Below are 14380 nucleotides of genomic sequence, written 5' to 3'. Positions count from 1 at the left end.
GTGGTTAAGAAAGCTTGTGGATAAGCATCATCATTCTTAATGGTTAAGAAAGCTTGTGGATAAGTACTATCATTCTTAGTGGTTAAGAAAGTTGTGGATAAGTATATCATTCTTAGTGGTTAAGAAAGCTTGTGGATAAGTACTATCATTCTTAGTGGTTAAGAAAGGTCAAAGAGGATAAGAACCATCATTCTTATTGGCTAAGAAGGCTTTGGAAACCAATAGATAAGTTAGAAAGTCCTTGAGAGCCTTAAACATTAAGATTATGAAAATCGTTTGGAGATTGTTTTATCGGGTACGATGAACTTCCAGTTAAAGAGCCTTTCGGGGTTGAATCCGAGCTCAGAACCTAACCAAACTTGATATATGACATGCTTGGGATGTCTTAAGGTTAAAATGGTCATTTATCCCCAAGAATTACGTGGCTTAATAAGGTAAATTGCTTACATAGTAAAACCTGGCCAGCTGAAATTACAGCTCAGACCTATCCTCAAAGAAAGCTGCTTAGCAGCTACTTAAGTGTCGATCTCTCAAAATTTTTATGCATGAAAGCCAACACCTTAGGCTAACACCTCAAGCAAGAATCACCCAAAAACTCCAAGAAACCGACCTTGCCCAGAAGAGGTTTCCCTCCCTGGGGTACCGCCAGAACAGACTATAAAAGCCTGTTCTGGATTTTCGTCTCTTTTCTCTTATTTCTTCCTCTTGGACACCCATTTTTCTTACATATAACTCTTCTAAACATCCATACAAAGTAGTTCAAGCTTTGGTTCCAATCTTTAGACCTTAAACTCATATAGAAAACCTTGCTGAAAGATCACATAAGTTGATGTAAGTTCAACAGTTTACACCTCTTGTATTTAAGCTTAGTTTTTCATATCTATAAGCTTGTTGAAACTAATCTTTAGCATTTTATACATTCAGGGGAAGCTGTAGGAGTAGTTAACCAAGTGGATTAAGGAATTTCGTGGCTTTAAGCATCCTTAGTTAAGGTACACACTTAGTTTGGTTTTACCCTAGAGATTTCCATACCTATAGTTAGGTGATTGTTTCTTTCTAGTGTAAAGCATGTTTATGAAATGAATTTACTTATGATGTGTATTTTATTATGTGTATATTGAGTATATTACATGAGTATAACATGCTAAGGTTCATTAGAGATGTTTCATTTGACCTAAACAACACTTATACACTAAGTCATTACGATTATGATTCTTAATGGAATGTGTTTAGTACATGGACTTGTGGAGTAATTATGATGATTAAGGTCGAGTTGTTATGTTATTGTTGTTGTGGAGTTGTTATGTTATTGTTGTTGTGGAGTTGTTGTGGTGGTTGTGGTGAAGTTGTTGTGGAGTTGCTATTGTTGTTGTTGCTCTGTTGTAGTAGTGTTGTTGGGTTATTGTTGTTCTGTCATTGTGGTTGTGGTGGAGTTGCTGTGAAGCTGTTGCCTATTGTTGTTGTTGTTGTATCGTTCTTATTGGATAGTCGTTGTTGATGATGGAGGGAAGTCCTAATCTTAGAATTGGGAAACTGTTATAATTATTGTAGTTGGAGTTGATATGTATGAAGTCGAGTTATGAGTTATGGGAATGACTTCATTAATTTCTATTTGCGGATTCAGTTTTATTAGCATAATGGTTGCGTTAGAAGAAGATAATTAGAATAGTTAAGATTGGTTGTTGATTATTGTTATTGTTATGAGGTGATTATTGGAGGATGATTTTGGAATGGAGTATCATTCGGAATTATGAAGGAGATTATAATGTTGGAATTGATATATTGGTTAAGGATTTGAGTGCAACATAGAAATCAGTTTATTGAGGTTTATTTACGAGTCGAGCTAGCTTTATATTCTCAATATAATTGTTGGTAGCACAATTAGGTGCTTGATTTAGGTACAGTTGTGAGTTATGTTTAGTTTGTTTAGTTATATAATTTGGAATTATGATTATGAATTGGGATGCAAGTCGATGTAGCTAATATCATCGAAGTTATAGATATTAATTAAGGATTAAGGAAATTAGAATGTTAAAGGTTGATAATTTGTGAATTGGGAATTAGTTTAAGTTTGGTTATTGATTATTGATGTTATCGTGAGATGGTTGTTGGAGAATGGCTATGTAGACGTATATAATTCAAGATGATATGGGAAATCAAGTTATGATGCTTGGAGGTTTCGTATAATTGTTATAGAGTTGAGGTAACCTTTGGGTTCAGCAAAATATATTTAAATGCTCCCGTGGGCGTTATATTGAATTTTGGATATCATATATCGTTTGTGGTAATGGCCATGATTATAGATACATCTCTGTGAGTTAGTTGTGAATTGCTATTGGATTGTTATAAAAGTATCATTTTGTTCAATTATCGAAATCGTTCGAAAATACTATATTTCTCAAAATATGATTTGGTATGATAATGAGGAAATGATTCAGATATGAGTTAAGACCAGATAGGTCGAATATGGTGTTATGTTATGAGTATTGAGGATTCAAGTATGAATCATTAAATATCTTATTTTATAAATATGAAAGTGAGGCATGAATAGGCACCCCGAGTTAGGGCGGGTAGAGTCCCTAGCTGTTGCCTTCCAGGAGGGCGAATTCCTGGCGTTATAGGACATGTCCGGGTAAGTCTTGCAAGCATAACAATAAAAGGCTGGGGACGACCCTCAATAGTTTGGAGACAGCTGGTACTGCGTGGTACCCCTCTCCACTCGCGTTCATGCCAAACGATTTGATTTTGTGAAATATAATAACTGAAGTTGATGTGATTATCTGTTTATAACTATATGTTAGTTTTCAAAATACACCAAACTTGTATTTTCTATTACACAGTGTGTACTCAGCTTTGCTGATGTGTTGTCATTTCTGTGGCCTGTCACTTGGTGGGTGGCAGAGTGAAATATTGTTGCAGGTTTGGTGTTGTGAGCTCAGGATTCTGAAGTGAAGCAAGATAAAGATGTCGTCGTAGCTTATGGATTGAGTTTACACATACTAAAGTTTTAACCACTAAGCTAAATTGTATTTAGTGTTATTATCATAAAGTATTATATTAATAAATGAAATTTTTTTCTTACCCAGGACATAACCCAGACCTAATAACTAGTTGAACTTTTAAAACAAGGGTTATGCTATATGCAGCCCTTAGGGTTGCATATAAGACATAAATACACTACTTAAAATGGAAATAAGTTGTGAATTTATGGAAAATTTTTGCATCAATCAATGTAATAAATGATCAATTAATGCAACTTATTTCCATTTTTAGCTTCTTATATACTGCCTTTAGGGCTGTATATAGCTTTTCCCTTAAAACAAACCCAAAATTCATGGTGAATAACTGTGGCATGTATTTTACAATTTTCAATTTGAAAAAAAAAACACAACACATAGAATACAAATACATGTTACCTTAGGCCAACTTTGTACTAGTACAAAGTTGGCCTAAGGTAACATGTATGAGGTAACACTTTTCAAAATTTAAGTTTGTCGAATATATATGTAACACCTTGGTAACACTTAATCAATTCGTAACACCTAATGTAACACATTTTCAATAAGTAACATTTTGAAGTAACACTTTTTTAATTGAGTAATATTTTGATGTAACACTTTTAAATAGGTAACACCTTTAGGTAACACATACATATTGGTAGCATTTAACAGTAACACTTTTTTTCTTTAAGTAACACTTTAAGATAAGTAATTTTTTAGAGTATAATTTAAGTGTAATTTTTAATATAATATTATGATTTCTTATATACTTTGTCTTATTTCTTATAGAAGCAATATTTTCAACAAATTAAACTAATCTTCTATAATAGCCCTATTTTATAAAGAGTGTTTATCTAAAAGCTAATTGTAACTATTAAGTTAATTACGTTTCGAGTATTCTTATTTTATTTGAGTTGGATTACGGATAGTTATTTTTGTCGTATTTGTAATATATTTATTTGTTTAATTTTATGAAGTTATTTATATTATATATTTTGGATTTTTATATATTTAAAATAGGTTGAGCATATTTGGCCAAATAAGAAACTAGGATATATGTCTACCTTATAATTTCCTTTATGTCGGTTTTAAAATAAAAATAAAAGCCAAAACCTTCTCCCTCATTCTCGGGTCTTCCAAACCCCAAAACCCCAAACCCTTGCCCGTGAAACTCCATTCCCCTGCATTTCTCTCTCTTCGCGCATCCCATCCTCCAAACATCAGACCCCTCGCCGGAGTTTCTCTTGCTGCCGGCGATTTCCCGTTCCTTTCCTTTCCTCTTTGTTGCTATGCGCGCGGTGCTGCTCGCGAGCCACCGCAGTCTGTTGTCGTCCCTCCCTTGTCGTGCTCTCGCGTCGCCTGCCCGCGCCACCTGCACCCTCGCGGTGCCTCAAAGCCTCGTCGTAGCTCACCTCCGCCTCCATGTCGATGCTTAGTCGTTCCCGGTGCTCAGTCGCCTCACTGAAGCTTTGAATACCCCTCTGCCCTCTGTTCTTCGCTGCTCTTGTGAGCAGAGGTACTAACCCAAGCTTCCCTTGCTCTTTTCTATATTACTCAAGTTGATTATTCTTGAACTGAAAGTTCTGTTTATGAAATTATGTTGTTGATTGAATTAATTGTGCATTATTTGCAAATCAGTTTATGATTTTAGTTCTAATTGGTATTGTAATTGTTGTGTTGAGACATTTTGAGTGTCAATTGTTGAGTAAAGAATGATGTTGGTAGAGGAATCAAGTTGATTTAGTTTAACAAGTTTGATTATATGACTTGGTTGGACTCGTGAAAGAATTTTGATTAGAATAATGAATGGAATTAGGTTAGCTCCTTTTATGGAATTAGTGAGTACTATATATTTACACATAATTAGAATATAATACCACTCTTTTAGCAGTATATAATAGATGAAACTTGTAGTTTAAGGAACTACTTTCATGATAGTTAGATGTTGGGAAGTAAAATGTAATTTACTTCTTTGTCTAAGTTATTAGACTGTATTGTGTAAATAGCACTTGAGTTAATTAAAGTTAGCTTGTAAGATTCAAAATAAATAGTTTATAATGGAAAAGAATGTATTAGTATAATAGTTAGTACTAATCATGGTTATGTTTCTTGTTTCTAAGAGTAAATACTAATTGACGAGGTGATAATGATTTAATTGTGTGAAGGTAGTGGTGCATAGTTCTGTAAGTGAAACTCTGAATTGAAATGTTATTGATTTATGATTTAAGTACTTTGTGTTGGTGTTTGAAAGTGATCTAAATATCTGGAATGGAGTAATTCTAACTATGAGTTGTTAATCATTCATTAATCAAAGAACCCAAATAATAGAGACCTAAAGTAAGACACGAGTCTGCACAGTTCAGATCTGTAGCAGAAATCTCGCAATAAAATTCAATTGATATTGAGCTAGTCTTAGACTTTAAAGAAGATTTGCACATCCTCTGCAACAACTTTTTTCCGAAATTGAATTAAGTAGCTGATGAAAACATTTCTAATCTAAAAAATTTGATCAAGAAAATAGACGATATAAAAATCTTTAATCAAGAAATATCTCTAGAAAATCAGGATATGAAATAAACTTTAATCAAAAGGATAAATGTTGACAAAAAGAAGCAGCAGTGCAGCACGAACACGTTGCATTCGTATACTTAGCAAAACTGGTTGGATCTATACTTTTATGTAAAGAGGATGAATATCAGCTTCATCTGCCATATCTGATGGTTGATCATAGTTCATAGATTCTGGTTGGGCAAGGGAAAAAGTCAGCAGCATAAGCATCTCATTTCTTCTTAAATAGGAAATGAGCAACCATCCATTCTTCCCCATTGTTATACCCAAATAACTCAGCCACTGCTATGAAGAAGGTTCTCTAATATACTATCCACTTTACAGCTGAATCCTTGTCGTAGGTCATCTCCATTATCGGTCTTATGTAAGCGTAGTGCTTCTATTCCAGCTTTTCAATAACAAAATCTGACCCAATTAACAAAAAAACTTTCAGGGATGCGTCTGAACCAATTGATGCCGGCTCCTCTTTTCGCCAACCTGTGAGTTTGTTTCCTGGAGTGTCAAAAACTCCCATCTCAGAGTAGAACTAGTGTTGAGTATAAGTTTTCATCAGATTATGTGTTGAGGGAGTAGTATATGAATCCTTGGAATAGGATTAGGATGGGAAAATTGGTTGAGGATCTTGATGCTCTTGCTGGTACTATTTCTTATAAGGTGGTATTTTTTAGATTTTCCTTTTGTTGATTTTGAATGTTTGATGCATTTTGTGAACTGGGTATTTTCTATTCTTGTAAATTTTGTTTCTTGGGAATTGCTTTTATTTGAAGGGTTTTTATGGATTTTGTGAAGTCTGAATTCATTGATGATTGGTCGTGCTCAAACTATTGACAAGTAGTGAATTGTAGGTTGAATTCGGAGTCGATTTGTTGACCTCGTAATGTGTGTGGAGATTTGTTAGATAATCAAAGGAAGTAATGATGAAGAATTTTGATCATTTTTTTTATCTGGGGGGCAATATGATATCAAAGGAAGAGTATGATACTTCTTCCATACCTGAGAAACAAGGTCAACATGTAGTAAGTTGTGCTGATGTAGATCCTAACAGAAGCTGCAAGGATCAGAACCCAGAAGACACAAAAGCTCCTGCACAGCGATTTGGCAGTTCAGCCTCACAAGTAAGCTCCTCTGCAGTTGCTTTGCTGGAAGCAGAATTACATTCAACTGCAGAAGTAACAAAGTCAACTACTACAATGGAAGATAATAGTAAAGAGAAAAGTGGATCTGTTGCAGAAAATGTTCTGTCATCTGCTTCTGGGTACCCTATAACCCGACCCGAAAAAACATTGCTAAGTATTTTTCTCCAGCAATTACTACTTTGGTTTGGTGCTCTTGGTTCTTGAATTTTTTTTTTCAAACTATAAGAACCTATCTCTTACCATATTATCAAGTTTGCTTTTACCATATTACCAAGTATATCACTAGTTCTAATTTTTTTTTTTTTTTTTGACAGACTAAATTTGTTTTAATAGACTTTGAAGTTTTTTTTTCCTTACTGCAGGATGATGGAAATAATGGCGGATTAGAGTAGCAAACATGCATGATACATCGAGAAGCATGCCTACATGGATAATGGAATTGAAGAATAATGAAAGAATGACCTTAAGATTGATTTAGGTTTATTTAAGGAGAGATATATATATTATGATTTTATGTTTTAATTTTTAGATTAACTATTTATATATTGGATGCAATAGTATGTTTTCGATTGAGTATACTCTTTGGCTCATTTTTTACAATGGTCGTTGAGTATTTCTACTCATTTACATCAATAATATCTTTTTATTTCCTCTTCAATTATTACGTTTATAAGTTTTACTATTATTATCATTGTATATATGCCGATAAATTAAAGAATGTTACTATAAGATATGTGAAATAGAAGCGTTACACTATAAAACTAGCTGATAAGAAGTGTTGCCAAATATCTAATAGAGTGTTACATATGCTGATTTAAAATGATACATAATATTTAACAAAGTGTTACTATAAGTCAAGATATGACATAGAAAATGCTACTATAGACGAAAAAGTGTTACATAAAACATTATTAGTAACACAACAAAAATGCTACATTAGTTTTAAAAAAGTGTTACGTTAGAGAATTTTGAGTAACACTTAAGAAAGTGAAACATTAGCATTGGAAAGTGTTACCTTAGAGAATAGGTAGCACGGGCAGATGTTTCACTTATAAAAGTGTTACATATGACCTAAAGCAACATTTTTAGGCCTTTAAGTAACACTTTTGGGGTGATACTTTAGGCCAATTATGCACTAGTTGATATAAAACAGCTGAAATGAACTGAGCTTAATTAAATTGAACTGAACTGAACTGAAATGAATAGTGATATGTGAGAGTAAAAGTATTGTCCAGAGCTGAACTGAATTGAACTGAACTAAATTGAACTGAACTGAATTCACTGAACTGAACTGAATTGAACTGAACTGAAAATAAGCTAAGGAGAACAGGCATGTACCTTTATATTGATTAAGATCTTGCACAAAAATAATCATGTAAGTATATTGATTTTATTTTTCGATACAGGTAACAAAACTAATATTGTTTGCTGGTGTGATTTTATTTAGGAAATGTGATTTTATTTAGGAAATAAAGAGAAAGAAGACACATTTGGCAAATATTGTAAACAACCAAGCTCAAGACTTTGAGGAATCTTATCACGAAAAGTGAAGGTATCATGTATTTCTTGATGATATTCAATTGTAAGTAGTTTGTTTGAGAAATTAGGAAACAACTAGAAAATGTAACATTTATATCAAACTAAAAAAAACCAAAATGTAAAATTTAAGGGCCTGTTTTCCCCAGCTTATTTTCAGTTCAGTTCAGTTCAATTCAGTTCAGTTCAGTTCAGTTCAGTTCTTGACAATACTTTTACTCTCACATATCACTATTCATTTCAGTTCAGTTCAGATCAGTTCAGTTCAGTTCAGTTCAGATCAGTTCAGTTCAGTTCAGTCCAGCTGTTTTATGCCGAAAAGAATAGGCCCTAAAAGTCATTATTTGTTTTGACAAGAAACTGGAAAGTTCACACAACCTTGCTATTTCTCTTGAAAGTCTCAAATATACCCAACAACATACAAAATGACAAAACAGTAAACACATATTATAATTTCATACTAAGGGTATGTTCTTTTCGGCACAAAACAGTTGAACTGAACTAAATTGATTGGAGCTGAACTGAACTGAACTGAACTAAATTTGATTGAATTAAATTGAATTGAATTATACTGAATTGAATCAAATTGAATGTAATAAATATATAAATAATATTTAAACAATAATAATATGAATATTAAATAATAATTATAATGATGAGTAATAATAATGGATAATTAATAATGAATAATAATAATAGTATTTTGAATATTTTTAACTGATAGTTATAAATAAATAATATTAATAATAATAATAAATGATCATAATAATAAATGATAATAATGATAATTAATAATAATTATTTTATATTATTTGTATTAATATATTAATACTTGATGATGATTATATAATAACAATAATATCCAACAAGTAAATTAATAACTACTATTTTAATAATTAGATTCAATAATATAATAATATTTAGTATTATAAATAATGATTGGATCGGACAACGTAAAATTGCATCATAAACCGTTTTTATGCGATTTAATTGGTTTATGGGCTAAAAACATCGATTTATTTGTGCTTTTGACCTAAACCATGTTCCTTTTATTAATAATAGTAATAATAATGAGTAAAGCTATAATAAACAAACACAAAATAATATATAAAAATAATAATAATAATAATAATAATACTTAATAATAATGATATAAAAATAAATGATAATAATAATAAGAGTAATTAGTAAAATAAATTAGACCAACATAATAATAATATTTAACAAAATGGTTATAAAAGAATGGAGCTGAATTGAACTAAACTGAGCTGAACTGAATTGAGCTAAGATGAATTGAACTGAACTGAAAATAAGATGGGGGAGAACATGCCCTAATTCGCAATAAAACTCTGTACCATATAAACTCTTTGATTTTAGTTCAAACAAAATTAAATATTTCAAAGATACCATTTCAAATTTCATTGTCGAAGAAGAATTTGAACTCGCAAAACCTTGAAATTTGAGTTTAGGCCACAAAGGTAAGAGGTAGAGAGGAGTGAGAGACAACCAATAGAGTTCGGATTTCTGAAAGATGGTACGGTGCAAGGTGGTGTTTTGGGTCTCACGACGATGGTGGAAGTCATAGATTAACTGATAGCATTGCTGTTATTTCACTAGGAACACTACAAGAGGGGGGGTGAATTGTAGTGTGGAACTTATTGCCCAAATAATGCGAAATTTAAAACATAAGCAATAAGGAACTGAAATTGCAATAGAGATTTTTACGTGGAAACTTCTTGTCTCAATACAAGAAGAAAAACCACGACCTACTTAGGATTTAAACTCTTCACTATAATAGGAAATCTCCTATGATTCAACCTATTACATACACAAGTTCCACTCCGAACTCCAACTCTCTCACAATCTTCACTCTATACTCTAGACTTAACTCTAAGTCTTTCAAGAGTTCCCACAACTCTTTTACAAAAGGTTTACTCAAACCCTTCACCCCTAGATAGACTTCACCCTAAGTCTACGCATACACAACAAGAACTTACTCAAGTTCCTAACTCGAACTTACTCAAGTTCCTAACTGAACTTGATACAAGAATTACTCAAACCCTTTACCAAGTTCCCATTACAAGAGTTCACTCAAACCCTTTAACCCCAAACTCAAATACAGACGCTTGATAATTTGGTTTAACTCTAGTATATAGAAACTGAATAACTGTAAAGGAACATGGCACTCGTAGGAACTTGAAACTCAAAGGAACTAACTCAAACAAGGAATAGAAAATATAATTCTTTTGTAACGCTATTCCTTAAGCCAAACTTATGGAATGACATAAGTCTAACACTATGGAAAGACACACTCAGACAATTTGAAACTCAATTGAACTTGTATATTTATAGCAGTCTTTTAGAATGAACGTGGGATGAATCATGTGTTAGTGGTTAAACCATTATCCCATGATGTTCCTTCCCTTAAGGAACACGTTCATTAACACATCCCATGATCTCTATGATCACTGTTAAACGTGGGAGAAAATTAAGTTACTGCTTCCTAAATTTTAGCAACCACTTTGAGCATTAATTTGAAAATCTGATTTAATCAAAAACATATTAATTATTAAATATGAAATTAAATCATTTTAATAAAAATATTATCTTTAAATTTTTTCCGTAAAACCGAATAATATTTTTATTATCTTTTGAAAAATAAAATCTTTTCCTTAAAAAGATTTTCCATAAAATCAGATTTTTCCTTAAATAAAACAGTTACCTAGAATATAGGCGTAATTTACTCAACTGACATTAATGAACCGTTATAATGCTTCATCCTAAGTCTAGTTCCTTTAACTCATAAGTGTAATAGACTACCACGTCTGTTCCTTTAGAGAGGAACAGACAAACAATTTCTTTAACAACACTCATCATACGTATTATAAATCTAGGCTTTTTATTTTTCAAAAACTGAAAAGATAAAATTAAATTAATTAAAATCAGATTCCTAAAGAAACCAATTTTATTAAAAAACTTATCTTTTATTTTAAAACTAAAACTTATCCTAAAACAACTAATGCATATTATTTATAAATAATTAACCAAGTAGAGATTTATTAAGAAATAAACTCTAAATAAATTCTTATAGATAAAGATAATAATATGCATCAGATTTATTGACTCTTAAATACTTTTGACTCTAAGTTCCACGAGTTCCTTTATCCTTACGAGTTCCTTTAGACCTTGTTCCTTTACCTTTTATGTTTCCACATACTTACATGAATCCTAGAAAATAAACTCATATTTTCTGCCTTCATGCTCCATGCTGCTCCAACTCAAGAACCGCATGTTGATGCTCCACCTTTGGAACTTCAGTGTGCTAGTTCCTTTAAGAAACTTCGCACTCATAGTTCCTGCTCAGGAACTTCTTGTTTCAACTCTGAAACGTTATATTGCTGCTCCCACTCAGGAACTGCTCCAGAACTTCATATTCAATGTTCCTCATAGGATGTACCTAGGAACCGCTCTATTTGTGTTCCTTATAGGAACTCTTTTAGGAACTTCACTTGTTGGAATACCTTCATAATGTGATATATTCAACCTTTGATGACTTGTTTCATGTTAATGTAATATGCACATCTCAAACACACATGTTAGTTAGATAATCATCATTTGTTTACAATCATCAAAATACTACATGACTCAACAGTTGCTTTCAATAATGAAGGAAGAAATAAAAAAGAACTGGAAATGGTTTGCAATTGCATTTCGTCTATTGGAATGTTAAGGTCCCAAGTTTTATCAATTAAAGTAAGTACTTTTATTGTTGGCTATTGTACAATTTTTCTTTTCATGACTCTTCATAGATATACTATAATTCCCACCCTATGGCTGAGATTTAAATTGACATTGATATTATTTTTTTACCGACGCTTAAAAGCGTCGATAAATCTTGTTATGTAATTTTATTAATTCTCATAAATACTGTATTTTGTTGGCCATTTAATATGACTTATGCAAGAATCAACGAATGCATAACAACAAACCTTAACTCAGAAAAGTTTAAAACAACAATTCCATTAATTTTGATTATTAATCTGTTACAGGAATTTAAACAAACACTTGAATCTACAATTGAATCTAAAATGTTACATTAAAAAAATACAATATCTTCAACTTCAACGAGCACTGACGAATATGTAGTGCTTGTGATATCTGGAGGTTTCGCAGCAGGAGGTCCCACCAACCGCGACCATAAAAATTACTTACGGGAACTCAACCAGATAATGCTTACCAATCAGGCAGATTTGACCCTTTCCCTATAAGATTATTGTCAGCGAGCTGGATCGCGGGAAGATAAGAACCCCCCATGACGACCCGTTGGTGGTGGAGATGAAAATAGCAAACCTCAGAGTAAGACGAATTTTGATTGATACGGGGAGTTCAACTGATATCATCAGTACGGATTGTTTGTCAAGATTGAAGTTCGATGAGAATGACTTGGCCCCAGTCAACCATCCCATCATTGGATTTGGGGCAGGAATAATCCACCCAATGGGAACTGTCATTTTGCCCGTTACGACAAAATGTTATTAGTTATTAATTTATTTGTAATAGTTAAATAATATGAAGTAATAGTTATGCTGCTAGAATTGTTGTATCTTATGCCTTGGGAATCATGCACATGCGTTCAATCACAAAATACTACATGAGTATATGTGCAAAAGGTGGATTAGATATGTAAAGAGGAAAGTGTGGAAAAGAGAAATGAATAGATAAATCAATGTGACCACATGGCGATATGAAACCGCGAGAAAATTAGTTTTACAATCTCATTCTCAAAAGTCAAGATAATGAAGATGCAAGAAAGGCACTCCAAGAAGTTTACAAAAATGCTCTTGCAATCATAAATAAAGTCTTAACTACAAAATCAATCGTAGAAGAACGACGCTCATCAAGTACAACTACATTGGTTATTTTATACCTGCATGTTTCAAAAACAAAGAGAAGAAGTGCAAGAAAGAAAAGTCATTTTGAGAAGACCAAAAAAAATAAATTCCAAGAACCAAACTAAAATTGGTATAATAATTACTCCAAATGCTAGGTTGTTTTAAGTTATTTTTTCAGGTTGTCTTTTGTATTTGACATTTTAGATTTCCAAAAAAAATTGTTTCATTTATATTAAAAACCAAAATAATGCTCAATTAACCTTGACTAATTATAGAACAACACTAACTAATGTATTGAATATGTTAACTAAAAAACAATGGAAGTCTGCATAAAGATTACCAGCTGTAAACTATTGTGCTAAAATTCTTAACCAATTCGCCAAAAATATTAACTAATTCGCCAAAATATTATCGTGCGAATTTGTGAGACGCGATCCGTATTCTAAAAATATATATCTCTTGGGCTGGTCATGTCTCACGTTAAGACTAACGTGAGATCGTCTTTTTTAAGACTTTGTGTTGTTAATATGGTTTCCTACTTTGATGTACTATATCTATATATATATATATATATATATATATATATATATATATATATTTGTGTGTGTGTGTGTGTGTGTGTGTTTGATATCAATAGAAAAGGCAAGCAATTAAACCCTAAACACTTCTTTACATGGTATCGGAGCCGTAATGATCTTTTTTCTCTCTATTTTTTTTTTCTCATGGCCGGCGACAACTCCGACAAACCGCTGGAATCTTATGTTTCCCGGATTGATATTACTAATCCATTTTTTCTCGGCACCTGCGACCGTGCCGGAGACTTCATAACTCCGACTCGCCTGCGTTTCGACAACTATGATGACTGGGCGAGTGACGTCCAACTCGCACTCGAGGCTCGCCAGAAATTCTGCTTCATCGACGACTCGTTGCGTGGTCCGATTACCCCCTTCACCAACGTCGACTGGGTGATGGTAAATGATATGTTGTTTCTTGGCTCCTCAACACTATTGATGTTGACGTTAAAGGTACGTTAAGCAAATTTCGCGAAGCATGTCAACTATGAAGTCATTTAAAAATTAGATTTGCTACAATTAATGGCCCTAGGATTCACCAATTAAAATCAGCTATTGCTAAATGTGAACAAACCAAGAACATGAGTGTTTCCACGTATTATGGTAAATTGAATGTTTTATGGCATGAACTCTTCAAACATGAACCCTTAATCTCGTGCACCAGTGCCTCCCCATGC

The 14380-nt window shown here is 32.6% G+C and overlaps 1 protein-coding gene across 2 annotated transcripts; it reads left to right on the top strand.

The window, feature by feature from the left end:
* Window positions 1-4094: 4094 nt before the first annotated feature.
* On the top strand, window positions 4095-7281 carry LOC125496025 (uncharacterized). 2 transcript variants are annotated; one of them, XM_057393687.1, is made up of 3 exons: window positions 4095-4515; window positions 6413-6857; window positions 7066-7281. In XM_057393687.1, the coding sequence occupies exons 2-3, from the start codon at window positions 6482-6484 to the stop codon at window positions 7068-7070; spliced, it is 381 nt and encodes a 126-aa protein (XP_057249670.1). In that variant the 5' UTR covers window positions 4095-4515; window positions 6413-6481; the 3' UTR covers window positions 7071-7281. The 2 variants fall into 2 exon arrangements, with proteins under 2 accessions (XP_057249670.1, XP_048497302.1); XM_048641345.2 differs by lacking the exon at window positions 4095-4515 and having other exon boundaries at window positions 6136-6857.
* The last annotated feature ends 7099 nt before the right edge of the window (window positions 7282-14380 follow it).

The sequence above is a fragment of the Beta vulgaris genome, chromosome 3, assembly GCF_026745355.1.
Source record: "Beta vulgaris subsp. vulgaris cultivar EL10 chromosome 3, EL10.2, whole genome shotgun sequence".
In the NCBI taxonomy this organism is placed as follows: Eukaryota; Viridiplantae; Streptophyta; class Magnoliopsida; order Caryophyllales; family Amaranthaceae; genus Beta; species Beta vulgaris.
This window is presented reverse-complemented; position numbering and strand designations above follow the sequence as displayed.

Bases quoted from the DNA above. Each gene is read 5' to 3' on its own strand.
- LOC125496025 (XM_057393687.1), top strand. From the start codon at position 6,482: ATGATGAAGAATTTTGATCATTTTTTTTATCTGGGGGGCAATATGATA.